Source organism: Saccopteryx leptura, chromosome 3 (genome assembly GCF_036850995.1).
Source record: "Saccopteryx leptura isolate mSacLep1 chromosome 3, mSacLep1_pri_phased_curated, whole genome shotgun sequence".
NCBI classification, from domain to species: Eukaryota; Metazoa; Chordata; class Mammalia; order Chiroptera; family Emballonuridae; genus Saccopteryx; species Saccopteryx leptura.
Window position 1 is genome coordinate 64912461 of NC_089505.1, and position 26717 is coordinate 64939177.

At 54.8% G+C, this 26717-nt stretch overlaps 2 protein-coding genes and 1 long non-coding RNA gene across 7 annotated transcripts in view; 1 reads left to right on the forward strand and 2 right to left on the reverse strand.

The window, feature by feature from the left end:
• PRKD2 (protein kinase D2) overlaps positions 1-2812 on the reverse strand; it is a 36019-nt gene extending 33207 nt beyond the window's left edge. The window contains exons 1-2 of one of the 3 annotated variants that reach the window (XM_066373820.1): positions 2659-2812; positions 1796-2215 (exon numbers count right to left, since the gene is read on the reverse strand). In XM_066373820.1, the coding sequence (XP_066229917.1) occupies positions 1796-2041 (246 nt within the window). In that variant the 5' untranslated portion in view covers positions 2042-2215; positions 2659-2812. Of the gene's footprint in view, positions 1-1795; positions 2216-2484 lie in introns of all 3 variants that reach the window. The other 2 variants (XM_066373822.1, XM_066373821.1) reach the window with 2 other exon arrangements.
• Positions 55-1868, forward strand: LOC136399052 (uncharacterized). The gene is made up of 3 exons (XR_010750095.1): positions 55-104; positions 1334-1419; positions 1755-1868. It is a non-coding gene; the product is annotated as an uncharacterized lncRNA (long non-coding RNA).
• Positions 2813-5053: 2241 nt separating the features above from the next.
• STRN4 (striatin 4) overlaps positions 5054-26717 on the reverse strand; it is a 28499-nt gene continuing 6835 nt past the window's right edge. For 2 of the 3 annotated variants that reach the window (XM_066373826.1, XM_066373829.1), the window contains 17 exons: positions 25611-25714; positions 25024-25097; positions 23952-24030; positions 22085-22282; positions 19051-19192; positions 13911-14070; positions 13193-13306; positions 12736-12851; positions 10711-10886; positions 10571-10618; positions 10074-10195; positions 9021-9191; positions 8787-8927; positions 8019-8117; positions 7761-7847; positions 6232-6455; positions 5054-5982 (listed from right to left, as the gene is read on the reverse strand). In XM_066373826.1, the coding sequence (XP_066229923.1) occupies positions 6286-6455; positions 7761-7847; positions 8019-8117; positions 8787-8927; positions 9021-9191; positions 10074-10195; positions 10571-10618; positions 10711-10886; positions 12736-12851; positions 13193-13306; positions 13911-14070; positions 19051-19192; positions 22085-22282; positions 23952-24030; positions 25024-25097; positions 25611-25714 (2001 nt within the window). In that variant the 3' untranslated portion in view covers positions 5054-5982; positions 6232-6285. The remainder of the gene's footprint in view (positions 5983-6231; positions 6456-7760; positions 7848-8018; positions 8118-8786; positions 8928-9020; positions 9192-10073; positions 10196-10570; positions 10619-10710; positions 10887-12735; positions 12852-13192; positions 13307-13910; positions 14071-19050; positions 19193-22084; positions 22283-23951; positions 24031-25023; positions 25098-25610; positions 25715-26717) is intronic. The other variant, XM_066373827.1, reaches the window with a different exon arrangement.

Here is a 26717-nt window from a genome sequence, read left to right on the forward strand (position 1 = left end):
AACCCTGTAGGTAGAACAGAAAGTGAAACAGCCCAGGTGGAGCTGCTGGAAGGAAGGAAAGGGGCCCTACCACACCTGGATGGAGAAGGCAGAAAATAAAACGGGTGAGGCCTGAGGGGGTAGCTGAAGACTGAACCATTGGACAAAGAATTTTACCTAGGGGACAATCTGCCCTCCCCCCGGCAGCCTGTTTTCCCAAGAAGCAGGCTCAGTTGGGCATGGGAGCTGGGCCTGTTGATGTGGGGGTTGGGTAGGGGCGGACAAAGCAAGTCCTTTCTGTTCTTGTCCACTGGGAGAGGGTCTACAGGTGACCTGGTCGCCTGAGCCCTTACTGCCTACAAGGTCTTTGTCTAAGCTTTGTCTGTAAAATGGGGGGAGTTGGACCAGTTCCAGATGTTTCTCTGAAGCTCAAATAATTCATTTCCAGGAGTCTGAGAAGATTCTGGAATTGGAGATTTGAGGATTCCATCTTGCTTACATTATAGAATCAGGCATTCTAGAGTTCTACATATTCTCATTATATGTTTTAGGATTGCCAACAACCCAGATTAGCAGCAGTAGTCTAGTATTTTAATATTCTAGGAGTCTGACAAACTACACTGCTCACAAAAAAAGGGGGATCAGGGAACGTGCTGATACTTCAGTACTTTCAGCCTTTTGCATAGTGCATTTTCACCAATGAAATAAAAGTTGGTTTTATATCTCATTTGCATAATCAAACAACTTTCTCTGACTTGTTTGCTTTTCTGATGTTATTGTTTAATAACAAAATCAATGCTTTTTTTAATCGCTTCATATTTATTTTGAAATATCCCCTAATTTTTATGAGCAGTATAGGATTTTAATATTTGAATATCTTAGCATTAAAGGATTCCAACAACCCAGGGATCTAATATTCAAACATTTTAATGTTTTAGTATTTAAACAACCTAGGATTCTAATGTTTGAATAACTATATCAGAGGAATTCAATTACCTACAGTTGCATATTTCAAGTTAGAATTCTAATATAACATTTTGACAGGCTAGAATTCCAACAACAGGGAAGCTTACTATCTGATTTTTAATGTCCTAGGATTCAGACACAGAGTTTCACCTGATTTCTTTTTGCCATCACCCCCAGCCCCCCACCCTGGTGACCCTGGTGTCCAAAGCTAAGACTGACGTCAGACCCAGGGGAGGAAGGGATTTTGGATGGGGAGACCACTGATTAGGAAAGGGGACCAAGTCCCACAGCCTCTGAACTCTGGAAAGAGTTGCCAGCCCCTCCACAGGTATCTCAGGCCTGGGAGAGGGCAGAGAGTGGGTTCTGAGACCTCACTTGCCCCCGGCAGCTCCGGCAAGCACCCGCACCTCCACATGTCACCCGATCGCCACGGCCAGCCCGGCTTCAGTTTCTACTGTTTCCACCAAATGGGAGGTCAGAGATGGGCCTGGGCAGGGAAGTGCTCCCCCACCCCCATCTGCTGCCCCTACCTTCCCCTTCCTCTTCCCTCCTTCTATACCTGGTGGGTTCCTCCCTTCCTTTCTGCCCGCTGCAGATAACAACATGCACGGACTCGCAACTTGGGGAGGCCTCTGGGGCACCCCACCCCTGCCCAGGCCTCCCTCAAACGGGTAATGGGGATGAGGAGGCAACTGGGGCCAACACCCCTACAGCCATCCCTCAGTCTCCCAAGACTTAGACCCCTTTCCTCCCCCTGCCCTAAGCCAGGATCCAAGTCGCCTCTGTCAGCGTCCCCCTCCCTCCTCCAGATCTCTCCTGAAGCTGAATGTGGGGAACCCTGCGCCCTCACCTTCTGGTCCACGATGGAGCAAGCCAGCTGCTTCACATGGGCTAGCTCGGAGGCAGCGGGCAACAGCACGAACTCGCGGGTCAGCCCGATCTGGATGTGGAAGGAGACCCCGGGGCCCGGAGCCGGGACCGAAATCTGGGGCAGCAGCGGTGGCGGCGACTGCAGGTCCAAGAAGCCGGGGGGCGGAGGAGACCCCGGCCCGGGAGAGCCCGGGAGCCCGGCGGGATGGGAGGGGGCTGCAGCCATGGGGGAGGCCCGGGGCTCACCGCCCGGTGCCCACCCGGGATCCGGCTGGAGGAGCCCGGGTAACCCCGATCACTGTATCCAAGGGTTCTCGTAAGCTGGTCGTGGGAGCGCGGGATCCCGGGGAACCGAGAAAAGAAATCTGGCAGGTTAAGGGGACTCGAGGATGGCGGGACCCTAGGATAGTAAAGAAAAGAAATCTAGTGGATCAGAAGCTCGGGAACCAAGCAATCACAGGTGATCAGAAAAAAAAAAGAAATGGCTTGGGGACCCAGAGATTGAGAGGTTCCAATAAATCAAAGAAGAAAATTTAGTAGGTCAGGGTCGCAGAGATCAGCGGAGCCCAGGATCTAAAGGCCTGGTGAAAAAGGAACAGGGGGGAACCCCAGAATCCAGTGGCTCTAAGAAGAGGGTCCAATTAAAGGGGTCCGAGGTATTCACCAGACCTTGGGAGTGGAAAGCAAGAGTCTGAGTCTGGGGATCGAGTGGATCCCAAGGATCCGACGGGTCCAGGGATGGGCAGAGGGATCCCGAGGGCCAGGGTGCTAAGGAGAGAATCTTACGGATCTCGGAAGTTGGAAAAAAGTTCGGTTGGGGGCCCGAGAAGAAGGGGGCGTTACCGGCCGCAGTGGAGGTGGGGCAAGGGAGGGTCGCCCGGCGCCGGTGGCTCCTTTTCCTTCGCCAAAGTTTAACTCGGTTGTGGCGGCGCAGGAGGAAGTGTCAGGAGCGACGGCACTGCCAGCCAATCGGCGTCGGCTTCGGTGACGTCATAGAGGGCGGAGTGTGCTGAGGGGGCGGAAGAGGAGGGCGGGTTCAGCACCTCCGCCGCCGTAGTTCGGGGGCCGGGGAAGGGAGATGCGGCGCAGGGAGGTAGGACTGATCCCAACCCACAACACAAACGAGTCTGCAAAGTTCACTTTTCGCTGAGCTGGAGAGGTAGGTGCGAGCCAGCCTCACCACCACCACCACAGACCGCGGGGGCGGCCGCGAAGGACGCGCCTGGCCCTTTAAGGAAAGGGACGTCTCGCTTGGCCCTGCATCCGGCGCCCACCGCAGGGGGAAAGGGTGGGAAACCGGGTGTCAGATCCGTCACGCTCTCTGGGCTCCGCCTCGCTCTTCTCAGAACATCGGCTCTGCCCCTTCCTCCCCCCCAGCCCCAGGAAAGTGGTGTTACGGAGTACCCCAGCCTAGACCATTCCACAGGTGGGAAAGTCCTGGCCTCGGGTCTATTCAGCAACCTTGGGCAAGGTGGAGTGAACCAGACCTGGGTGGAGAGTGGGTGGTGTAATTTCCTTCCCTCAGCTCCCCACTCCACTCTAGTCCTCAGAATGGTGAAGAGCCAAAAAAGCCTGGGGTGCCTGGAAGGGCGCAACCAGGGAGGACAACACACCCCCACCGTTCCATAGATGGAGAACGTATGTTCAGGGTATATGTGCATTTGTCTTTCTGTGTGACGTTTAGGTAGGTGACTTCCTCTCTCCGAGCCTGTTTCTCCATCTGTTAATAGGATTTAACCCGAGGTTTTTTGTTATTCTGAGGTTATACTATAGTGATTTATATATTTATAGATATATATAAAACTTTGAAATTACCGGTATAATGAGATTGTATAATGATGCCTGAAACACAGTTCAGTAAATGGTAGCTTTCGCTATAATTTGCAGGGAGACAGGTGGGCACTTAAAGCACTCAGGCGGGTATGTTCAGTCATCCAAGATTGACTGACAACCTAATGTATGCCAAGCCTGTCTCAGAAGCAAAATGACTCTCAAGATCTAGCTAGATGCTACCACCCCAACCCCATTCATCAAGAAGTCAAGGTCTGGTTTGAGAGGCTGGTTGGGGAAGGGGGCCATGAGACAAACCCCCCTTCCTAGTAAAGGGTTGGTGGGGACAGCTGAGGTTGGTACAGTAGCGATTCTGTCACCACATCCGGGAAAGGGGTGCTGGCTGGGGTTGGGGAAGGAAGTCTGAGGCTGGAGCGAAAGCCCAAACCACCACCTGGGGAAGCTGCTCAAAGCTCAGAGGGATGGGGGGGGGGGGGGGCGGTGAGGCCATGTGGAGCCCATAGCCAGGCTCCTGTCAGTGTCACCTGATATCCCTTTTCCTTGAAAACGTCGCAAGTGAGTGGTTTGCAGGATTTCATCCTCAATTGTTCATGGGGGCGAGGCAGCCCTATTTCAGGTACTGGATTGCAGCCCTTAACAACCCAGGAGGTGCTGGGACTTGCCCAAGCACACTTTGCTGGTAGGTGGTGGACTGAGCCAGCAGAGGGAGTGACAAGTTACAAGATACAAATTCTGGTGACCTGCTGGAGGCCTTGAACAAGCAAGCCCCTTGAGCTCTCCCCCCACCTCACCCTCCATCTTTCTCTATAAAGCATGAATAAAGCTCCCAAGTTTTTGAGGTTGTAAAGGCCCAGAGAAATAGCATGTGTTAACAAGGTTCTGGTTCCTGCTAACTGTACCGGTGACCACTGATTCAACCATGTCAAAGGGACCCATTTGGGCTCCCCATCTCCTCCCAACAGCCCCCAGCATGGCGTAGGTGTTCTTCTGTGCCAGTAGCTACCAGGCTCCCCCTCCCTACTCTATGTCATTCCAGGCACCGGACAAGGAGGGAAAGGGGTTAGCCCTTTGGCCGCACCCCACCTACCCCACATCCTGGGGTGGGGCTGGCAGCCATGAGGGGGTCAAGGAGTCTCAAGCTACACTATTACAGTTATACTCTATCTGCTCATGGGGTGCTGCCCCAGGCTGCTGCTGTTGCGGCCCCTGGGGAGGGAGCGCTTTCGGACAGAAAGGAGGGGCATGGGGAGATTCGGTCCTGTGCCCTTAACTTCCGTCCCTCCACCCACACTACACCCAGGCTCTGGGCCCCTCTCTGGCCCCCCTTTCCCTACCACAAAACACCAACCCATCAGCATATCCCTCAAGTTCCACCCACCACAGACAGAACCAGTTACTCCTCTCCCAAAGTCCCAGATCCCCTCAACAGTCAGCACCATCACCCATCTTACTCCAAAGGATTTATTGAGGCAAGTTTCACAGACAAATCCAGGACAGAGAGGGACAGGGCTTATAAACAGAAAGTCTGGGAGGGGGCCTGAGGGCTCAGGGTGGAACCCAAAAGAAGAGTGAAATAAATAGAGGGAAAGAGGGAAGGCCAGGAAAGGAGACTGACAAGACTATCACACAGTGATAACATGGGGGCGGGGGCTCCATTAAAATCCCATTTATTTGTACAGATATACAGGGAGTTATGGGGGACCCTGGGGACCCCACTCCACCATGTCTGGAGAGGGTCAAGAGAAGGCCATCTCTCCCCATGGGTGACCCCGTGGAGGAGTGTTGGGGGTGGTAAGGGCAGGTGCCTCCCTGAAGGGCATTACCTGCTCCCAGGCAGTTTACTGGCCCTGGCGGTGTTGGGTAGTGTCTGGAGAGCTGTGTTGAAGGAACTAGAGGGGAGGGTGAGGGACTGGGTGTGCTTCTGAGGTGGGCCAGGCCCAGCACTCCCACTGAAACAGCCTGGGTCCAGCTGGCTCCATGGCTCCTCAGCGGACCCAGAGCAGGTGCATATCTGGGGTTCCTCCCAGCACAGCTCCCACCCAGGTCTAGAAGGATAGAGAGGAGGGAGGGGGTTCAAAGAGAGAACCTGGCACCTTCTGATATCTTGGAAAAGCTGATCCTCAAGGACACCCAGTCCTGGCTCTCCTGCCCCCTCAAGGCAGCTAGGAAACCAGGAGTGGGCGCAGGGCAGAGATGAAACTCCCAGAGGCCATCTTGGAGGGTGATGCCTGAAGGAGGCAACCCCCCAGGCTGGATGCTGGGGGGAAGGACAGGCCAGGAGCAGGGCCTCCTGGGGAAAGGGCCTTTAGCACCACCAGGCTTGAGGCAGGTGGGAAGAGGCTGGGCCTCCTGGCCTCCAGACTGAGGCTAAGTCACCTGCGGGAGAGAGAAGGGAGGGGAGACTGAACCATGACCTGCAGGATACAAGAGGTAAGGCAACTCTGGGTCCCTCTAGGGACCCTTGAATGCTCAAGGACTACAGAGGGTGCCCCAACTGTGACCATGGGAGTTGCTACCCTAGGAAGGGCCAGGCAAAGGGGTGTGTCTGAGGGTCCCATTGTGGGTGAGGACGCAGAGGGTTTCTGCCCTCCTGGACCAAGCCTCCCTCTTAGCACAGCTCCTCACCTCAATCACACCCGCCCAGCCCCTCTCCCTGGCCAGGGAGGGACTAGGTGGGCATCATACAAAGACCTTGGCCAGGGCATCGGCGCCTGCACTGGCAATGAGGGCCTTGCTAGGGTGGCAGGCGACAGCATGGATGGCCTCCTCATGCTTCTTGCGGTGGGCTGTGATCTCCTGCACGCACGTTTTGTTGTCCAGGCTCCACAGACGCAGGGAGCAGTCGTGGCCTGCACAGGTGGGGAACAGAATGGCTGTCACCCAGCAGCACTGCCCCCACAGGAACTTGCTCAGACCCGAACTTCTCAGCTGGTCTCTCCAAGGCCTCGGAGTCAGGTGGGGGCTCAATCTTCCTCCCACCCAACTCTGCCTGGTCACCTCCTGAGTTCCCCATCAGTCATCCACCCATCTAGTCACCAAGCATTTACTGAACTACTGTGTACTGGGTCTTGGGGATACAATGAATAAAATAGGCAAATCACTTGCCCTTGTGGTACTGACATTCTGGTGTGGAAGAAACAGGAAACAAGAAAACAGAATAAACAATGCCAGGTGGTCACAAGTGCTTTAGGCACAAGTCCATCAGTGTGAGAACAGAATGGCAAAGGGGGAATCAGGGAGAACGCCTTCCAAACAGTGGGGACAGCTAGAGGCCCTGAGGACTAACTAACATAAGGCAGGTGTGGCTGCCACAGCCTAAGCAAGGTAGGAGAGATCAGAGAGCCTGAGCAGAATGGGCTGGCCCTGGGGGCCATGAGCCACTGGAGGGAGAGGGCCTGACTTAGGCATAAGAAGCAGGCTGGCTGCGGTGGGGGACAGCTCTCTCTTTGTCCCTTTCTGGGGGGACCTGAAACCTATACCGAATCCTCCCTACCAGGGTGACATCTCACTGACCATGACCTCACCCATCACCTCAGAGACAGCTGCTACCATCATGGGCAGATAGAGAGGACAGGACAAGTCCATGCCGGCCATAACCTCCCCACCACTGCTCCCTCTGCTGCGCTCACACTCCATATGATCCCACGCTGGGCAGCAGAGGCGAGTGGCAGCCCCTTCCCCATGGCAGGCTCACCTCCCATCAGCACACACCCATCACCCTCTGGGGAGCTTCAGCCCCTTCTCCATCTGCCCAAGTCCCACCCCATCCTTTCAAGGCACAGCCGCACAGTTGCTCGGCCTCAGTGCCCTTAACCACAGAGAGCAGGCTGGTGACAAACACTAAAAAAGCTTGTGGGAACTTAGTCAAAAAGACCCAAACTTCAATGTCTGCAACCCACTGGGCTGTGCCAGTTACTAAGTTCCTGCGTCTGTATAATGGGGATAACAGAACCCACCTTGTGGGGTTACTCAGATTAAATGGGATGATGCAGGAAAGTGCCTACAGGGGCTCTGAGTGCAGTGCTTTGCTGTCACTGTTGTGACCACCTTTCTTCCTGCCACTGAGAGGCTCCCTGCCCAGCTGCCCTGTGCCCAGGCCTGCTGGGAAAGGCACAAGCCTTTGTTCCTCAGGAGCCAGGAGAATCCCAACTTACTTCCTGACATTAAGAATACACCATTGGGGTCCACGGCCAGGCAGGTGACTGCATCCAGGTGGGCAACCATGGAGTGCACGCATTTCCCTGGGGGAAGAAGGGTGACAGGTTACTGTCCCACTCTGTGCCTTGCCCGGGAAGGTAAAGGGGCTAAAGGGACACTCAGAGCCTCCAACATGGACAGGAATTCTGTCTGAGGCTGGTCCACCCCACCTCCCACAAGCAGTGAGCGGGGGAGCCCAGAGGGCAGGGCCTCACCTGTCCGGTTGTCCAGGAAGCGGATGCCTCTGTCGTCATGAGCGGTGATGGTGAGGGGCTGGTTTGGATGACTCACCACCTGGTTGATCTGGGTTGGGCCTGGAAGGAAAAGCAGGGACAGGGAGGAACATCAGGGCAAAATCGTGGGACCAGGACAAAGGCAAGAGAAAGACAACGCTCCACCATCCCCGTCTCTGCCTAGATCAGTGGTTCTCAACCTTTCTAATGCCGTGACCCCGCAATACAGTTCCTCATGTTGCGGTGACCCCAAACCAAAAAATAATTTTGGTGCCTACTTCATAACTGTAATTTTGCTATAGTTATGATTCGGAATGTAAATACCTGATATGCATTATGTATTTTCTGATGGCTTTAGGCGACCCCGCTGGGGTCGCAACCCACAGGTTGAGAACCACTGGCCTAGATGAAGAGGAAGGCTGGGCACCAACGCCACACCCTTCCCTGGGCCACAGTGTCTCATCTGTATTGGGGCCTGTCTTAGTGGGCAGGAGGGGTGATGGACACTGAGATGGCCTATTCACACCACCAAGTGAGCCAACGAGCAAGTCCCTGAAACTCTCCCTCCTCTCAGGCCTCCCGAGACCCCAGGCTGTCCATTAGGGCAGTGGCTGCAACTTCATCTCCTTCCCACTCAGAGTGGTTGTGGAAAATCATCTGCAGCTGACTGAACCTCAAGTCACCAAAATTATGGAGCGCTGGGGCCTTGGAGGCATTCAGTCACCAGCCCTGGCCCCAGGACCCTCTTACCACTGCTCCCCTGGGACTCCAGTGTGAGGAGGGCACTACCAGCCTCCAGGTCATACAGGACGGTGTCGCCAGAGTGGAAGGAGGCCACAATGTGGGCAGGCTCGGTGCTGGTGAAGGCCACTGAAGTGGGGATCCTGTGGTCTGAGGGCGGAGAGGAGGGAAGGCTGCCTCAGCGACTGGTCTGCCCTGGGACTGGGGTGCAGAAGTCACTCTCCCCATTGTCCTTCCACTCACCGCTGGTTGTGGGGAAGGTACAGAGGCAGGTCGGGCTGCTGCTGCTGGGGTCCCAGATGCGGACGGTGCCATCAGCGGAGCAGGAGGCCAGGCGCTGGGAGGCAAGACTGAAGGCCAGGCCCCACACGGCATCCCCATGACCTTCCAGTACGTGGCTCAGCACACTGGGGTCTGGACCCACCAAAAAGAGATGCACTGTGTCAGGGACGCCAGCCCCCTCGTGAACAGCCTGGAGCACATGCTCTGCCGCACACTCCCCCAGCGCCACACTAACAATCGCCATGCCCTCGGACCTGTCCCCACCACACGCGCCCTGGCAGCGGCGCTCGCTCTGACCATTTGCTTTTCTGGGAAGACTTTAGGTCTCTGAAGGCAGCCCACAGAAGCTCCACAGAGTAGAGATGGCCCTGTTCCCTGCCGTTCCTCCAGGGCCCACCCTAGTGCCTGGCATAAAGTGGGCAACTGAATATACTTTTAAAAACTTAATTAAGGAGAGAAGGAATAACGGTGACTCTGGTCCAAGACCCTCTTCAAAGCCTGGGCCCTAAGGGTTGGCCCTGCCCTGAATCCCTGCAGTCTCTTCTGCTTCACACACCAGCCTTGCCCAGTCTTTCCAAAGTCCTCTGGTCATTCCCACCATCGCCTCCCTTGTCACTCGAGTCCACACAGGAGGTTCTGGTCACTCCTCCAGATCACTATGAAAGGTGCCCCAAGGATGAAGTGCAGACTCCCTACGAGCCGGCCAGCTAGTTTCTCGTCACCCTTCTCCCCTCGCCCCACACCCCTGCTGACTCAGCAGCACTGGAGCCATAGCCCTGCCCACATGCTGGTCCCGGCCCCACACTGTCAGTGCAACCATCCTGTCCGACCTTCCGTCACATACTGTCAGGCTGTTCCATGCTTCGCCAAGCTGGGCACCCCTTGTTGTCCCCCACCAACCACCAGCACCTGCAGTGGTGGGCACGAGCGGACACTATCGATATGCGCCAAGGGAATGAAGAGGCCCCAGCAGACGACGAGGGAAAGGCAGGCAGGGTGGGGGAGCTGTCTCACCGTAACCATCGTAGGGGTCCATGTTGAGGTCTGGAATCTTCCAGCTGTGGATGCGGGCATCTGCGCCACCACTGTAACAGTATTCACTGTTGCTACCCATGGCTACTGCTAACACAGGGCCCCTGGAGAATACACAGGGGGGAGAGAGAAAAACTCACTGCTCGCCCATCCCTGGGACCTTGGAATTCTTTCTCTACTAGCATTTTTCCAGGGTGGCCAAAAGGAATTTGGCTTCTGGGGCTCTTGTTGTGCCACCCGGGCAAGCTGCCTGTCCTCTGCACTCCCTGACCCCATGTCTGTTTCCTCCTCCGAAGGCTGTGCTGAGAACCAGCTATGGGGACACTAAAAGTGTCTGCAGAACACCAGGAGCAAGGGGTGTGTGTACAGAGGGTCCCAGGAATTCAGAGCCCTCCTGTGGCCCTGCCTTCTGCTATAGCCCCCTGGGATGGCAATGAGCAAGCCAATCAGCCTGCCTCTGAGGGTCCCTCCCTCCCTACCTGTGAGCCCGGAAGGCATGGATAGGTTCCACATCTAGGGCAGCATTCCTGCAGGGAGACAGATGTTACTGAGAGCCCCCCATCACCCTGTCCCCAAATGCCCGCTCCTCCAGTCTTCCACCCCTGGGTGGTGCCCTCACTTCTTGGCTGTGACGGCCTTCTGCAGGTTCCAGAGCTTGAGCGTGCCGTCCTCGGAAGCAGTGAGCAAAGCCGACTGGCTGTGGTGGAAAGCCAGGGAACGGATGCCGTCGTAGTGTGAGCGGAGCGTGAATTTGGGGTTCCACGTCTTCTTAAAGGCATCTTTGCTGTCAGACAGCTGGGGATGGGGGAGCAGCCTCAGTGGCTTCTCTTCCACTCAGGCAGTCCTTCAGACACTGACATCCAGGACTCAAGGACTCGTCCCTTCGTCACCCAGACCCACATGAAGCAAACCCCAAACTGGCCTGCAGCCCGATGCTCCCCTCTTCCTCCTGGCCCAGCAGCATCTCCCCATTCACTCAACAAGTCCTCCCAGTGTGCAGGCTCTGTGCTTGGCTCCAAAGAGACAAAGGCGAGCCCGACGTCGTGGGGTTTCACAGCGCAGAGGGGGCAGGGGAGACACTCAGGCTGCCCCGCCCGTGCACGGGCTTGCTAACAACAAGCATTGCTATGAAGAATTAAAAATGCACTGGGAGGTGGCAGCTGGCAGCCTGACTGCCTCTCTGGGGGTCACCAGGCTTTCCTGAGCAAGTGACAAATAAGCGAGACTTAACCAGATAAGGGGAAGGAACTGAGGAAGGACAGTGCATGTGCATAATGCCTGAGGCACAAGGCAGGAAGGATGGCTCCCAAGTCCGAGAGAAGGCCTGGATATGGAAAGCAAGGGGGAGAGGGGACGAGGCCAAATCGGCGGGCCGGAGCCAGAGGTGAGCCACATTCTAGAATCTGTATCTCATGCTAAGCGTAACGGGGAGCCATGCAAAGATTTAGAGCAATGAAATGAAAGGTCATTCCAGCCGGCCCCGCAAGGCCCAAACTAGGAAAGGTAAGAGTCGTTAGGGAAGGCTCTGAGGAAGAAAGGCGGCCATTTAGGAGGGAAACTGCATGTCAAAGTCTCTGAGGCAGGAGACAGCAAGGATGGATCCAGAGCGTGAGAAGCCTAGAAGCGGAAAGCGAGACGGAGAGTGGCGGAATGCAGGAATGAGGACAAGTATATAACAGCAGGGAGAGACTAAGGAGCAAAATCCCAGCAAAATGCCCTGAGGCATATGCTGTTACTCTCTGAGTTGGGGGCCTTGAAGAAAAATATCAAACTCAGGCAAGTCTCAGTGCCCTGCCTCCAGACAGGGCACACACCTGATGAACCATTTCACCTGGGCTGTCCCAAGGTCCCCACCTCAGCGGCCACTGAGGGCCTTCACACACTTCCCAGGAGGGGGTCATAATGCAGGGCAGCTCCCTTGCTCAAAGCCCGGCTCTGGACTCCCTTCCCAGCCTCCCCCAGCAGAGCCCCCAACTTCGCCGGGGTCCCCAACCACCTGAGAACCTGCTCAAAGCTCAGGGAAGCTTTCTGCTGCACGCACAGGAGAATGCACACAGCCCTGATTCAGACACCCCCTGACGGCTGAGGCCACCACGGATCTCAGCTAGGCCCAAGGGCTCCTTTCGTTCCAGCCCAGCTGCCCCACCAGCCCCCGTGTGTACCAGGCTGGCCTGAATTTTTGGTTGCTGGCTGGAGGGCCATCTTCCTTTCAGAGGTGAGCTCAATTCCAACTGTTTACACAACTGTCTGACCCGCACTGCTGCCAGCCCAGAGCGCCCTCTCTCCTCTGATGCCGCGTTAAGATTCAGTGCGCCCTCACCCTGCCCCCAGCAGTGGAGGGTCCTAGACTTGAGGTGCACATGAGTAAGCCAGGCGGGAAGGAGCACCCCAGAGAAGGAGCCTGGCATCAGGATTAAGATGCCGGCTCCAAAGTCTTCCAGGCTCTGCAATTGGTGACCCTGTCAAGTCCCCCAACCTGTCTGCTTTTGCACCCCTCTGTAAAACAGGTGAACTGTGGAGTGAGCTCGCGTGGTCTCACGTGTAAGGGACTGAGCACAGGTGGTGCACACAGCACTCAGCAGGTGCCGGCACTAGGCAGGGTGTCCAATGGGGGCTGTGGGGGGTGGGCACCCCAAGAACTTACATCACAGCTGAGGTCGTTGTCATTGGTGACGGTGAGATCTGCCAAGTCCCCCAGGCTCACCTCCCCGCCCCCGATAGTGTCCATGATGAAAACGTCTGAGGAGAAGCCAAAGGAACCTGGTAGGGGGAGGGGAAGGAGAGGGCAGAGAGGGACCAGGAGAGAAAGACAGAGAGATACAGAGAGAGAGATATGGTATGAGAAAGAGAGAGAGGGAAAGGACAAGATCAAGAATCACAGCTGGAAAAAAAGAGACAGGGAGAAACAAACAGGGCAGGACAGACAAAAAGAAGGGGAGACAGAGACAGACAGACACAAACTTTTGGGGCAGGGAGGCTGCAGACTAGAGGCCAGGCCTCAACCCTGAGGACACAGAAGCCCCGGGCTTAGTTCTGCAGCCTCCCTCTGCCATGAGTGCTGTGGCCCCGTGGGACTGGGCTAGGCTGGAGGGGCCTCTTACCTTCGTGTGGTCGGGGCTGGGGTGTGCCAGGAGGCGGACCAGTCACTTTGGGGGGCAGCCCATCCACATCCCGAAGGTCAGCTAAAATTCCCTGGAGTTTGACCCGCCGGCTTTCTACAGGGATGAGGCACCAAGAAGGAGCCACCCATCAGTTCAACCCAGCCACACACAGGTGATGCCCTCCTCACTGCCAGAAGCCCTTTCTGTGGGGAGGCTGGGAAGCCCTGGGCCCCGAGTGCACTGGGGCTCACAGTAAGATGGGGGATGAGCAGAGAACAGAGACTGAGCTGGGACCCTCCGTGGGCTGCCCTTGCAGAAGCCTCAGTCTCCAGTCACCATGACCTGAGGGCCTCGATGCTCAGTCACACCACGGGAGGAACATGCAGCACTGCCACAACCGCCTCTCCCCCGCTGGTCCCCATCCTGTCTCCTCCCTGAGGTCCGCCAACAACTGGACACACACACAGACACACATACAGAAGGCTGGCGACCCTGCTTCAGGACGAGCCGGGCCTGCCTGTGTCCCCCACGGGGATTTTCCAGGGAAGGGGCGCAGGCCTGGCTACCATGACACAGGCCTCCTGCTCTCTCCTGGCCACCGTCTTCTCAGGAAGTGTGTCCATCCGGTGGAGAACTTTGGGCAGGAAGCAGCTGCAGGTGGCTGTGTGTGCCCCCACCACCCTCACTGAGGTGGCTGGCCAGAAAACCCTCCACTCACCCAGTTCATGGTGGGTTCCCTCTCCAGCACATCGCCGAGGGTCCGGAGAGCCCTCCCCGTCCTCTCCTGAGCCCAGGAAATCAAACTCATTGATGGCATCCTCTGAGTCATCCTCCTCATCCTCGTCCTCCATTTCAGGCACCAGGGCCTTGGCTGGCAGCTGGGACATGGAGAAATCCAGGCAAGTTAAGCAGATCAGGCCCCGATCTCAAGCCCACTGAGTCCTCAGGAACAAAGAAGCCATGGTTCCCTGGCAGGAACCATCCTGTGCCAACCACTAGCTCCCTCCTCCAAGTCCTATCCTACTTTGGTGGCTGTGCTCCCCCTGCTGGGAGTCCTCAGAGGCTGCTCCCAACTACAAGCCAGGTAGTGCCAGTCCCAGCCTGGCTTTGGAGACCCTCCTCCCACCTCCAGCTGTTACCCCTCACAGTCCTCCTCCTGGCTTTTGCTCAGGCTGTTCCTGATCACCCACGCCCTGCCCTCCAGCATAGTACTCATGAAGAAAAGTGAATAGGACAACCTGCTTTGGGGGGGGGGGGGAGTGATATGTTTGTGTCTATGACTGGAAGTACAAAATTAAAGTGAGAACAGACCCATGCATGTAGCGGTATCAGAAGCACACCTCTATCAAATGCTGTGCCAGCCTGTGTTATTCAGTGTACCGAATAAGACTCACATCTACGATTTCACAATCCATAACGTGAACAGTTATTATCGTTATTGCAATTATTGTGTCACTATTCCAAGTGAGAAAAATGGCAGTGAGCAAAGTGAGGCTCCTTGGCCCAGGTCACCAGACCCAAGCCTTCCACACTATGCCAGCTCTGGGGTGCAAGCTTCTCTTAGGTTCTCCAACTCTTCCTGAGAAGTTCTAGATTGGCAGACCTTTTGTTCTCTTATGTAACCAGCAGCACACACTACTTTTAGAATGGAAACAGTTCCTCCACTCTGAGAACAGAATGCTGGGCCAGTGAACACTGTGTTGCTGAGTTTCCCACAGTTGGTCTTTTTTTTTTTTTTTTTTTGTATTTTTCTGAAGTTGGAAACGGGGAGGCAGTCAGACAGACTCCTGCATGCGCCCAACCGGGATCCACCCGGCATGCCCACCAGGGGGCGATGCTCTGCCTATCTGGGGTGTTGCTCTGTTGCGACCAGAGCCATTCTAGCGCCTGAGGCAGAGGCCATGTAGCCATCCTCAGCGCCCGGGCCAACTTTGCTACAATGGCGCCTCAGCTGCGGGAGGGGAAGAGAGAAACAGAGAGGAAGGAGAGGGGGAGGGGTGGAGAAGCAGATAGGCTTCTCCTGTGTGCCCTGGCCGGGAATCAAACCCGGGACTCCTGCATGCCAGGCCAATGCTCTACCACTGAGCCAACCGGCCAGGGCCCCCACAGTTGGTCTTAATCAGGGGTAGCAACCAAATCATGTTTTCCTCAACTTACAAGCCTGGACCCCATTCCAGATTTGTGAATTCAAGAGCAGCATGGCACCTGCATGCCCCCACATAGACCCCTTTTATACACAGCCTTATGCGATGACATCTTGCGTATGATTCTCTACCCTCTCATCACAACACTTTACACAAAGTACCATCCAAGGTGTGCACTAGAACCTCAAACACTGCACCTAAGGCTTAAGGGAGTTTCAGAATTTTCAGAGACAGTTTTGATATCTGAGTTCTGCTTTAAGTTCTTAAGCCAGTAGGCTTAAGAACAAACCCCTCCTGACTGACCAGCCGGTGGCACAGTGGACAGCATCAACCTGGGACACTGAGGTCCCAGGTTCGAAATCCTGAAGTTGCTGGCTGGAGCACAGGGTCACCAGCTTGAGTGCAGGGGTCATCGGCTTGAGTGTGGGATCATAGACATGACCCCATGGCGCTAGCTTGAAGCCCAAGATCACTGGCTTGAGTCCAAAGTCGCTGGCTTGAGCAAGGGGTCCTGGGCTTGAATGGAGCCCCCTGGTCAAGGCACATATGAGAAACAATCAGTGAAGAAATAAGGTGCCACAACTATAAGTTGATGCTTCTCATCTACTCTCTCTCTCAAAACAAAAAGCACCCCACCAAATACTGAAATTCTGACAACCATCAGATTCAACCATCACCTCTTCCAGGAGAGACTCTCCCTCCTAAGTGGTCCCTGCCGGACTGTGCCCTGAGCACCCACGTTGCCAGCTGCACTCAGATGGCTAACTCCTCAAGGGCACAGCCAACCCTCTCCCACAGGCTCAGCACCTCAAGCTGGGTTTGGAGAGTATAAACTTGGAGGCAACACCTTTCAGGTATCCATGAGGGGCCAGGCCCAGCCTCTGGCCTGTATGAGAGGACCAGAGGGATGGCACATGGGCACCCTCCTCCTTCCTTTCCAAAAGGTTTAGGCAGCATACCTAGAGAAGCAATGATGGGGGGTTAAGGCCTCACAGGACTATGGAGCCATACAGGTGCTCTGAAAGGTCCACACTACCTGCAAATGTGAGTGCCACACCACTGATGAGTCCCGCCAACACCTCCACTGCTCGGGGTCCCGCTAACACCAACACTGCTGAGTACTCAGCATGGCAGCCAAAGGCTCTCTGTGCATGAACTCATTTTAGTCAAACCCTCATCCCTGAGACAGGGACCATCAGCCACTAAAACTGAGGTGAAGACAAAGAGAATCAGATACCCAAAGATACGCAGTCAGTTGTCACTCTGGGAGTCACTGCAGGTCTTTCAAATCACAGGCTGGCCACCTAAGGTCTGCTGTGCAGAGATGGGACCATGGGGAGGTGTGAAACCCCTACACATGTGGGACAGGTGCAGTGACAGATGCAAAGGCCTAAGAGACATGAATAGTCAGCAAGTGAGGGAAGCAGAGAGGAGTGGGAAGTTTTCTGAGGAGGCTGAGGCAAGACTATGCAGTAATGAAAATCCTAGTTGGGAGCAGGAGGTTCTAGGCATTTTGGACCAGGGGCCTTTACTGCAGAAACCGTGCTCAGAGACATGTTGTTCTCCTGGAAGCCCAACTCTAGAGTTCTGGCTCCATGCACTTCCACTTGGTGCCTTCACTGAGGGCCTCATCAGGGCAAGACCCTGGGCTGAGCCATGCTGGGGAAACTGGAGGCAGAGTGGAGGCCAGGACATACCCGGCCCCTCACAAGGATGGGGGAGGAGGGATACAGACCCAGCACCACACAGGGAAGACCCATAGTGGTCCAAGTGAGGATAGAGGAGCCTCCAAGAGGCTCCTGAGCATTTGGAGGAAAGGGGAGCAAAACTGAGTCAAAAGACTTCCTGGAGGGCCCTGGCCGGTTGGCTCAGCGGTAGAGCGTCGGCCTGGCGTGCGGGGGGACCTGGGTTCGATTCCCAGCCAGGGCACATAGGAGAAGCGCCCATTTGCTTCTCCACCCCCCCCCTTCCTCTCTGTCTCTCTCTTCCCCTCCCGCAGCCAAGGCTCCATTGGAGCAAAGATGGCCCGGGCGCTGGGGATGGCTCCTTGGCCTCTGCCCCAGGTGCTAGAGTGGCTCTGGTCGTGGCAGAGCAACGCCCCAGAGGGGCAGAGCATCACCCCCTGGTGGGAAGAGCTTCGCCCCTGGTGGGCGTGCCGGGTGGATCCCAGTCGGGCGCATGCGGGAGTCTGTCTGACTGTCTCTCCCCGTTTCCAGCTTCAGAAAAATAAAAAATTAAAAAAGACTTCCTGGAGGAAGGTGAACCTTAAAAAGGAAGGGTTCTGCCCTGGCCAGTTGGCTCAGCGGTACAGCATCGGCCCAGAGTGTGGAAGTCCCAGGTTCGATTCTCGGTCAGGGCACACAGGAGAGGCGCCCATCTGCTTTTCCCCCTTCCCCACTTCTCTTTCTCTCCTTCTCTCTCTCTCTCCCCCCTCCCCTTCTGCAGCCAAGGCTCGAATGGTTAGAGAAAATGGTCAAGGGTGCTGAGGATGGTTCCATGGCTTCACCTCAGGCACTGAAACGGCTCAGTTGTCGAGTAACAAAGCAGCGGCCCCAGATGGGCAGAGCATCACCCTATAGGGGGCTTGCCAGGTGGATACCAGTCAGGGTGCATGTGGGAGTCTGTCTCTCTGCTTTCCTGCCTCTCACTTAATAAAAAAAAAAAAAAAAAAGGAAGGGTTCTGCCTGACCTGTGGTGGCGCAGTGGATAAAGTGTCAACCTGGAAACGCTAAGGTTGCCGGTTCAAAACCTTGGGCTTGCCTGGTCAAGGCACATATGGGAGTTCTCTCTCTCTCTCTCTCCTCTCTCTATAATGAATAAATAAAATCTTTATAAAAATAAAAATTAAAAAAAAAAAAAAGGAAGGGTTCTGATGGGAGGCCAGGTAGATGAAAATCAGTCTCCAGCCCCCGCCATTTCACAGGCACGTTTCCCTGACTCCTTTGTGGCATGTCCCCCTGCACATGGCTGCTTTCAAGCCCGTCGCTGGCCACAAGTTCCTCCACAGCAGGAACTGTCTCCACACCCCTGATGCCAACACAGAGCTGGTCCACAAAGGCCGAAACTAGTGTTTACTGGACAGATGAGACTATGCCATGCCTGAGGACAGTGCTGTCATGAGGCTGAAAAGTGGTAAGAGCCGTATCTTGAGGACAAGCTGAGGGGATCTAGACTCCACCCTCCAGGCGGTGTACCTGGAACTGGATCCTGACATCACCAGCAGACCGGACACTCACATCCTCCAAAGCCCCCACAGAGCAACCCCAACCTGGCTCCAGGCGGTGCTGCTCCACCCAGGCTGAACCCTGGGCCCAGCCACGTTTATCCAGGGTGCTGGGGAGGGAACAGTGCAAAGGCCCAAAGTCCCTCCTTTGTGGAGCTCACAATCTACTGGGGGAGACAGAGCCACAGTCACACCAAAAAATATCTGCGTGACTATGATCAGGAAAGGCCTCTCGGGAACAGCTGAGCTGGCGAAGGGAGGACAGAGTGAACAACGGTGCATGCGGGGCAGAGGCGCCCCGACAGTAAAGGCCTGGCACCTTGAAGGCAGCCGAGGCAGGAGACGGGAACTCTAGGGTGTGGTCAAACCACACACAGATCACAAAGGCAGTCTCAAGAGCACCCCCGAGGGTGTCCTGCTGCTGGTACACAAAGCAGGGGTCCTCCTGGAAGTGGGGAGAGGGGGGAACATTCCTTGGCCCCCTCGCTCACCTTCACACGCTGCTTCTTGTGCTGCACACTGTCCAGCTCGTCGTCCTCGTCGCTGTCTTCGTCCTCGCAGTTCTGCAGGAAGGGGATCTGCTCCAGCACCGAGCCACCCAAGCGCTCTTTGCCATCTTTGCCTGCTGCATTCCTGCCCACAACAGGGGGCAAAGGGGGCATTAGTCCTGCCATGTGACAAAGCTCAGATGGGAGGGCACCAAGGCTCGGTGGCCAGAGCCCAGACCCAGCTCTCAGAGCAGCTAAGGCTGGCCTCAGCCAGAGGGTCCTTGACTAGGACCACACACAGGGCTTCAAGCCCTGCGTCTGCCTAACAGGCACTCACCACAGCTCCAACCCCTAATGGACCACAAACTGGGCTCAACTCCCACTGAGTTCGGACCCTCTGAGTTCCAGAGGACTAGCCCCAACCATGACCACACATCCCCCCAAGTGTGCTGAGTCAGGAGAGCTGGATGAGAAAATGCCACGGACTCAGCATCACTCATTCCCTCAGCCTGGTCAAACCACAAGTGCAAGCCCAGTGAGTGACAGAGACGCCCACTGGAGGAATGAGGGACTGGTCACCACCACTGCTGGGGCCCCACAGCCAGCCAGGCCATGGCCCATGGCCAAACCTGCCCTTTCCCACTGACAGGTGGCGCTCCTGGTCCCAACTTCTGGTCTACTGTTTAATGCCTCCAACTCAATGACACATTTTAACAAAAGAGGGATTTGCCAAACCTGACTCCAGAGTAGGAAGGGGGTAGAATTCAGAAGTGGAATCCTTTTTTTGCCACTAAACCAATGCGCTAGAGAGTTCTTGTCAACTGCCCAGTTTTTCTCCAGGTAGCCAAAGCCATCACTTGCTTCCTGTCCTTCCCATGAACAGCCTCCCAGCAGAACATCTCTGCGTTCAGCTGCTGGGGCAGCATTCTTGGGTTTCCTCCAACAGTACTGGCTGCCTCAGCTCAGCCTCCTGTGCTGCTGCCTCCCTCTGCTCTTTCTCTGGCCTCTAGACAGGGAAGAGAGCCCCCAGGCTCAGTCCTCGGACCTCCTCTCTGTGCCTGCCACCTACGCTCTCTCCTTCCGAGACTGCAAAGTCCTGGGACTTTTAAGAAACCACTTGTGGCCCTGGCCGGTTGGCTCAGTGGTAGAGCATCAGCCTGGCATGCAGGAGTCCCAGGTTCGATTCCTGGCCAGGGCACACAGGAGAAGCACCCATCTGATTCTCCACCCCTCCTCCTCTCCTTCCTCTCTGTCTCTCTCTTCCCCTCCGGCAGCCAGGGCTCCACTGGAGCAAAGTTTGCCCGGGCGCTGAGGATGGTTCTGTGGCCTCTGCCTCAGGTGCTAGAATGGCTCTGATTGCGGCAGAGCATCGCCCCCTGGTGGGCATGCTGGGTGGATCCTGGTTGGGCGCATGCGGGAGTTTGTCTGACTCCCTCCCGTTTCTAGCTTCAGAAAAATACAAAAAAAACCAAACAAAACAAAAACAAAAAACCACTTGTGTCGACCTGGAACGCTAAGGTCACCAGTTCGAAACCCCAGGCTTGCCCAGTAAAGGCACATACGAGAAGCAACTATGAATTAATGCTTCCCATTTCTCCTCCCACCCTCTTTCTCTCTCTTCTCTCTCTAAAAATCAATAAATAAAATCTTAAAAAAGAATAAAGTTTTGCCCTGGCCAGATAAGTCAGTTGGTTACAGCATCATCCTGAAGCACCAGGGTTGATCAATCCCTAGTCAGGGCACATAGAGGAATAGATTGGTGTTCCTCTTTCTCACTCTCTCCCTGTCTCTCTCTAAAATCAATAAAATAAATCATTTTAAAACAAAAAAACCCCTGTGTGCTGGTGAACTAGAGGTAAGTTAAGGACTCAAGTGTGCCAGCCCTGGTCCCCAGGCTGGCTACTCACCACTTGCACTGGGGCCACCAAGCCCCTTGAGCCCCACACATCCCGAACAGCCCTCCTGACACACCTCTCCTTGTTGTGCCCATCTCAGCCGGTGCCGCTCCCAGCTGCACAGACCAACCCTGGAGTCAGCCCTAGTTTCTTTCCTCTCCCCCACATCCTGTCCTTTACTATGCAGACTTACCCTGAAACCCATTGAGAAGTGAACCACTTCTCACCCCTCCACCTACTGTCTGCCATCTCTTGCCTGGTCAGTGCAGACATCTCCCAAATGGTCTCCCTGCCCGCACCCCTGCCCGCCTACAGCCGCGCCTCCTTGAAGAAAACCGCATGTATCAGATTGCGTCACACCCCTGCTGGAAACCACTGGGTTCCCACAGCCCTAGAATACAATCCAAGCTCCTTATCACAGCTGGTGAGGCCCTATTCGATCTGCCTCCTGAGATTTCAGTCTCACCACAAACCACAGGTCCCATGTGCTCACCCCAATGCAGCCTCTTGGCCTTTCTGCTGGTTCCCGACATGCCAAGTCTCCTCTGTCTCAGAACCTTTCCACTTGCTGTGCTCCGTCTTCCCAGAACGTCCACTCTCCCTCCAGCTGCTTGTGTGGCTCCTACTCTATCTCCTGCACTCCTCTGCCCAGATGTAACCTCCACAAAGACGGCCTGCCTGCCCACTTCATCCAAAGTGGTACTACTCTTCCCATCACCTGTTCTTACTACTTTTCTCTTCTTCATGGCACCTAACATCACATTATTTATTCTGACAAATAACAATTATGGATGAGAAAATGAACAAGAGCTCCTCAAGGGTGGTGACTGTTTTGTTCCCTGCTGGGACCAGGCATGTGGCCGGGTCTGCCTCAGCAGGTGCCCGATGGCTGTGGGGGTGCAGAGCCCAGGCCCTGGGCTCAGGCCGGAGACGTGCGGCGGTGCAGTATCAGCACCAAGGCAAGGCCGTGGGAGAGTATGGACAGGGGACCACAATGAAGGGACAGAGGGTTCTGGAACAAATAAGCCCACAATATGCTCCAGGAAGGAAGTATCAGCAGAGCCCCCTGGAGCACTGCTGACGTTTCTGACACTGGCCTTCACCATGAGGGAGGAGGCCCAGAGGGATGGACCAGGGCTCACCTCTTGATCTGTTCCTCAATCTGTTTCACCAGCAGCGACTCCCCACTGCTAAGTCCTGCGGGGCCCGGTGTGGCCCTGGGGCCCCCTTCACTGGGCTCCACAGCCCCATTGAGCTCCAACGACCGTCCCAGTAGGGATCGTACACGCTTGGACCGCATGTCCAGGATGGTGTCCGTGTAGCCCACCTCTTCCAGGTACCTGCAGAGACAGAAACAGTGAGGTTAAGCATCCAGGGGCTTCTTCTTCTGCTTCTTTAAAAAACTTTTCCCACTGATTTGAGAGAGAGAAAGGGGAAAGGGAAGGGAGGAAGGAAGAAAGAGAGGGAAGGGAACAGGCGAGGGGGGAGAGGGAAAGGGAGAAGGGGAGGTAGAAGGGAAGGGAGAAGGGGAGGGAAAAGGGGAGGGAGAGAGGGAGAGAAAAAGAAGCATCAGCTTATTCCAATTAGTTGATCCATTTAGTTGTGCACTCATTGGCTGCCTCTTGTATGTGCCCTGGCCGGGGATCAAACCGGTGATCTTGGCACACTAGAAGGATGCTCTATCCACTGAGCAACCTGGCCAGGGCCTGGCAGCTTAGGAGCAGCCAGTGACCTCTGGAGATTGGGATTAGGGACCTAAGAGGAACTTTGGTAACTGACTCTATTCACTTTTACAAATAAGCACTTATTAGTTCTGCAATTTAAAAAGTTGAACCCAGTTGGGACTGATCTAAAAGTGGGAACAATGAGGGGAAATCAATTATGGGGATCAGTGAATTCAAAAATTAAGAGACAAAGAGTCCCCTGCTGTTCCTCAGAAGGCTCCCTGAAAGCCTCTTGTCTACTATGAGCCTGTCCCTTTGGGACCCTGCCCCTAGCACACTGGACAGGACTTCCCTTCACTGCTATCTCCCCTGTCGGCCTGCATGTGTCTGGGGCTCTCCTTCCCCACCAGAGAAGAAAGCATGGGGGCCAAGAAGCTGGGCTCTGGGGCAGACAGCCTGAGATTATCCCTCGGCCCCTCCACTTATTAGCTGTGTGACCTCATGCAAACAGATCCCCCTGAGAACCTCGGGTTTTCTCCTGTGGGGAATGAGTGGTTACACCGCATGGGGAATTATGTGAGGAAACAATGTATACCAGACGTTTGGCACAGTGCCAGGCGCATGCTAGGTAGCTGGCAAGTGCTGTCTGTTATAATAATTTTGTCATTAATGTTTGCACACATTTGTTAGCAATTGCATTTTCAGATATTAGTTTAAGGAAATCAGACACATGGACTAATAATTTTCTGACGTTTATCACACTGTCTTTAAAAACACCTTCAATGAAATACACAAGAAGGGACTGGCTATGGAAAGTAATGGTTACTTGTGGCATGGACTATCGCTTCAGACGATACAACATGTGTAGCTATTCAAGACACTTAGCAAAACAACCCATTACTAAATACTGCTTATAAAACACATATATAGCCACAGACTAAAAGTATATTGCCAAAATGTTTATGGGGGTATAAAATTCCTGGGTAGCAGAATTATGAGTGGTTTTTATTTTATGTATTTCCCAAAATTTCTAACACACAAATCTCTTTAGTAATAAAAAAGTAAACATTATCCTTGGAAAAAAGAAAAGCACCAGGCATTTGGGGTTGCTTTCCAAGAGTGGGGGTCTCCATCGTCTGCCTCCTGCAATGAATCTTCCCACCCTCTCCCTAGGTGGGGCTGCACCCACAGGGTGACAGGCCATTTCACCTGTGGCCAGCAGAGATCCTTATAGTTTAATGTCCCCAACGGGGACAGGAAAGACTGTAGAGCCTTCAGGCTTATCTCCCAAGCCAGGCATGTCCCTCACCCCGCTCTGCACCCTTCTGTCCCTCTGCACACTCACTGTCGAAGAAGCTGCCGCCCCTCCTTCCACACCAGTGGGCTGTTCTCCAGGGTGACCGACTCCACGGGGCCATTGGAGACTGGAGGTGGAGAAAAAGGATGCAGGCTACCTTAGTCAGGGTGCCACCACATACACCCAGATCCCTTACCCTCAAACTCTAATTGGTCACTGTCACAGGTCCTGAGGTGTCATTTCCTGAAAGTGTTTGAAACTTACGCTCCTCTCAGCGCTCCTCACCTCTGGTCTCCTGACTGGCCATCCTTCAGCCCACCCCTAGACCATCTTCAGACTCAGCCCTAGTTGTGCTGTTTTCCAACACAGGAAGCTGGCTTAGCTCTCGGAGAATGGGCAGACGCTAATGGGTTCGAGTCTGGCTCTGCCACTTCCCAGGTGTGACCCTAAGCTGGTGAGCTTACCTATCTGAGCCTCAGCTTCCTCTTCTGAGAAATAAAGTTAGTGACAGCAGTACCTACGCCTCTTGGGATTGTTGTGTGATTAAATGAGATCTGTTTATTTAATTCATCAAATAGTTAACGGACATCTACCATGTACCTGGCTAGACGCCTGGGCTTTATCTGTAAACATAGCCCCCTGCCCTTGTGGAACTCACATTCTGACAGGAGTCTGACATAAAGAACAGCAATCACTATTAGCCTAGCAATGAAGGACTTGACAGGTCACCCGCCCCCTCGCCTCAGCCCACACCATTCCTTCCAGTCACACCTAGTAACTCCTTGTTCCCTGACACAGCACAGTCCTCTGTCTACCTGCAGCACCTTCCCACTGCTCTGCTGCTGAGCTGACCCCTCACTGAAGGAGCTTATTCTATAAAGGCACGTGTGAGTCTATTTCACAGAGGGGCAGCAGCAGAACTGGCCTCCTGCACCGCCATCCGCTACCCTATCTCCCCGCAGGGGTTCAGTGCCTGGCAGAGCAGCCAACAGAGGAACACTGAAAGTGAGGGTCAGTCCCTCCACCCCGGGCAACTCTGTTCTCTATGGAGCAAAGTGAGAAAGAAGCAGCCTCGTCACATTCAGTTTTGTTGAGAAGGGTAAGTGGGGAAGGTGGGTACCTTGTTCTGACAGTTCTGGTTTCTTCTCCCCTTGGTTTGGGTCTGTCCCAAACTTCAATTTATGATATTTGGCCCTAAAAATACAAATGAGAGACACAGAAGAGTATACAGGACAGCACTGACCTCAGAAATCCTAAATCCCAGTCCCTCTGTGTCCGTCTCCCCCACCCCCCACCTTCCCACACTATGAAGCAGCGCTGGTGGAGGCGGTGCACACATGGCCCTGTAAAGAAGAACCCAGCCTCCGGGCTGGCAGACTGGGTCGCTGTCCCAGGTACCCCAGCTCCAGAAGTTCTTAAATAAGTCCTCACCCTCTGGAAGTCCACTGTGCCTATTTGGCTATAGAAAGGGTTGAGACTGTATGAATATACGGAGTTTGGCACACAGTGGGCGACCACGCTTATGAATATTGTCATTGGTGTCTAACCTGAATCCACCTACTACATCTTGTTCTGTCCCCTCCTTCTATACCACAGAGGACTGGTGATGAAATCCCAAATCTCCCCGGGCAGAAGGGAGCAGCTGGCCTCCTGAGCCCCGCTGGGGACTGACTTCTCCGAAGGCAGGAGCAGGGCGGCAGGGCTCACCTCTCCTGCTTCAGCGCATACTCTAACATCTTGATCCGCCGCACCAGGTCTGTCTTGAGATTCTCTTGCCCTTTCCTTTCTCCCTGGAGAAAAGCCACCTGAGCCTGGGGCACAGAGGAAACAGAAGACAGCAGGGCTTAGGCTCAAGGATGTGCGTCCCTCACTCACTCAGGGACAATGAGTGCCAGCCCCTACCCCAACAATGACATGCAGCAGCCACTTCTTCGGATGTGGAGCCCCTGACCCAGGGCAGTGGAGCATGAGAGGCCATGCTGACTCTGCTTCCAGAGCCCCTGCCATGTCACCCACAATGAAAGAGCTGAAGAGGAGCCCTGAACCGCTGAAATGGAAACAGGGCCAGCCTGAGCCTAACCTGCCCCTGCCTTTTGGGAAGAAGTTGGCTCAGGGATGAAGGTGGGAAGCAGGCAGTGACAGCCCTGGGCGCCTCTTCTTCCCTCACCCAAAGGCAGGTGGTGTCTCTAAGGCTGCTGGTGGAGGTCGCATCTCACTATTCCTACCAGAGCATGTGTCTCTGAGAGGCGTAGGGGAAGCTACTTCTAGAATTTAGGGACAAGAGTGGGTGGCTTTTACCACCTGACCCCCACCATGGGGACCAACCATCCCACTGGAGTCTGCCAGAATGAGGGAGACGTGCCACAGAAATGACCCAAGGCCCCTGCCAACTACTTCACACCGTCTGCTGGCATGGGCTGCTCCAGTCTGCTCTGGTCTGTCAACAGGTCTTCTGGAGACACTCAGCCAACAGCCTGCAAGGCAGGATCCTGGCCCCTAACCACGTTCCGGAAGCCCTGTGCCAAAGCCCTGAGTGCAGGGCTCATCCCTGGCTTCTTCCCAAGTGCTCTAGCGAAGTCCCAGCTGGTCGAGGCTGGGACAGCCTGAGCTCCAGGCCCGCTCAGCCACTAATTTGTGGCATGATCTTAAGCAGGTATATAGGCCTTCTCTGAGCCTCCACTTCCCCTTCTAGAAAGTGGGGCTCAGACGAGTGCCTGCCCTTCATGTGTTAAGTTCTTCTCAGTCCAAGACCTAGCACAGAAGGGCTAATAAAATGCCCCCTGCTTATATTATCTCTATTCTCCCTGTCTATTC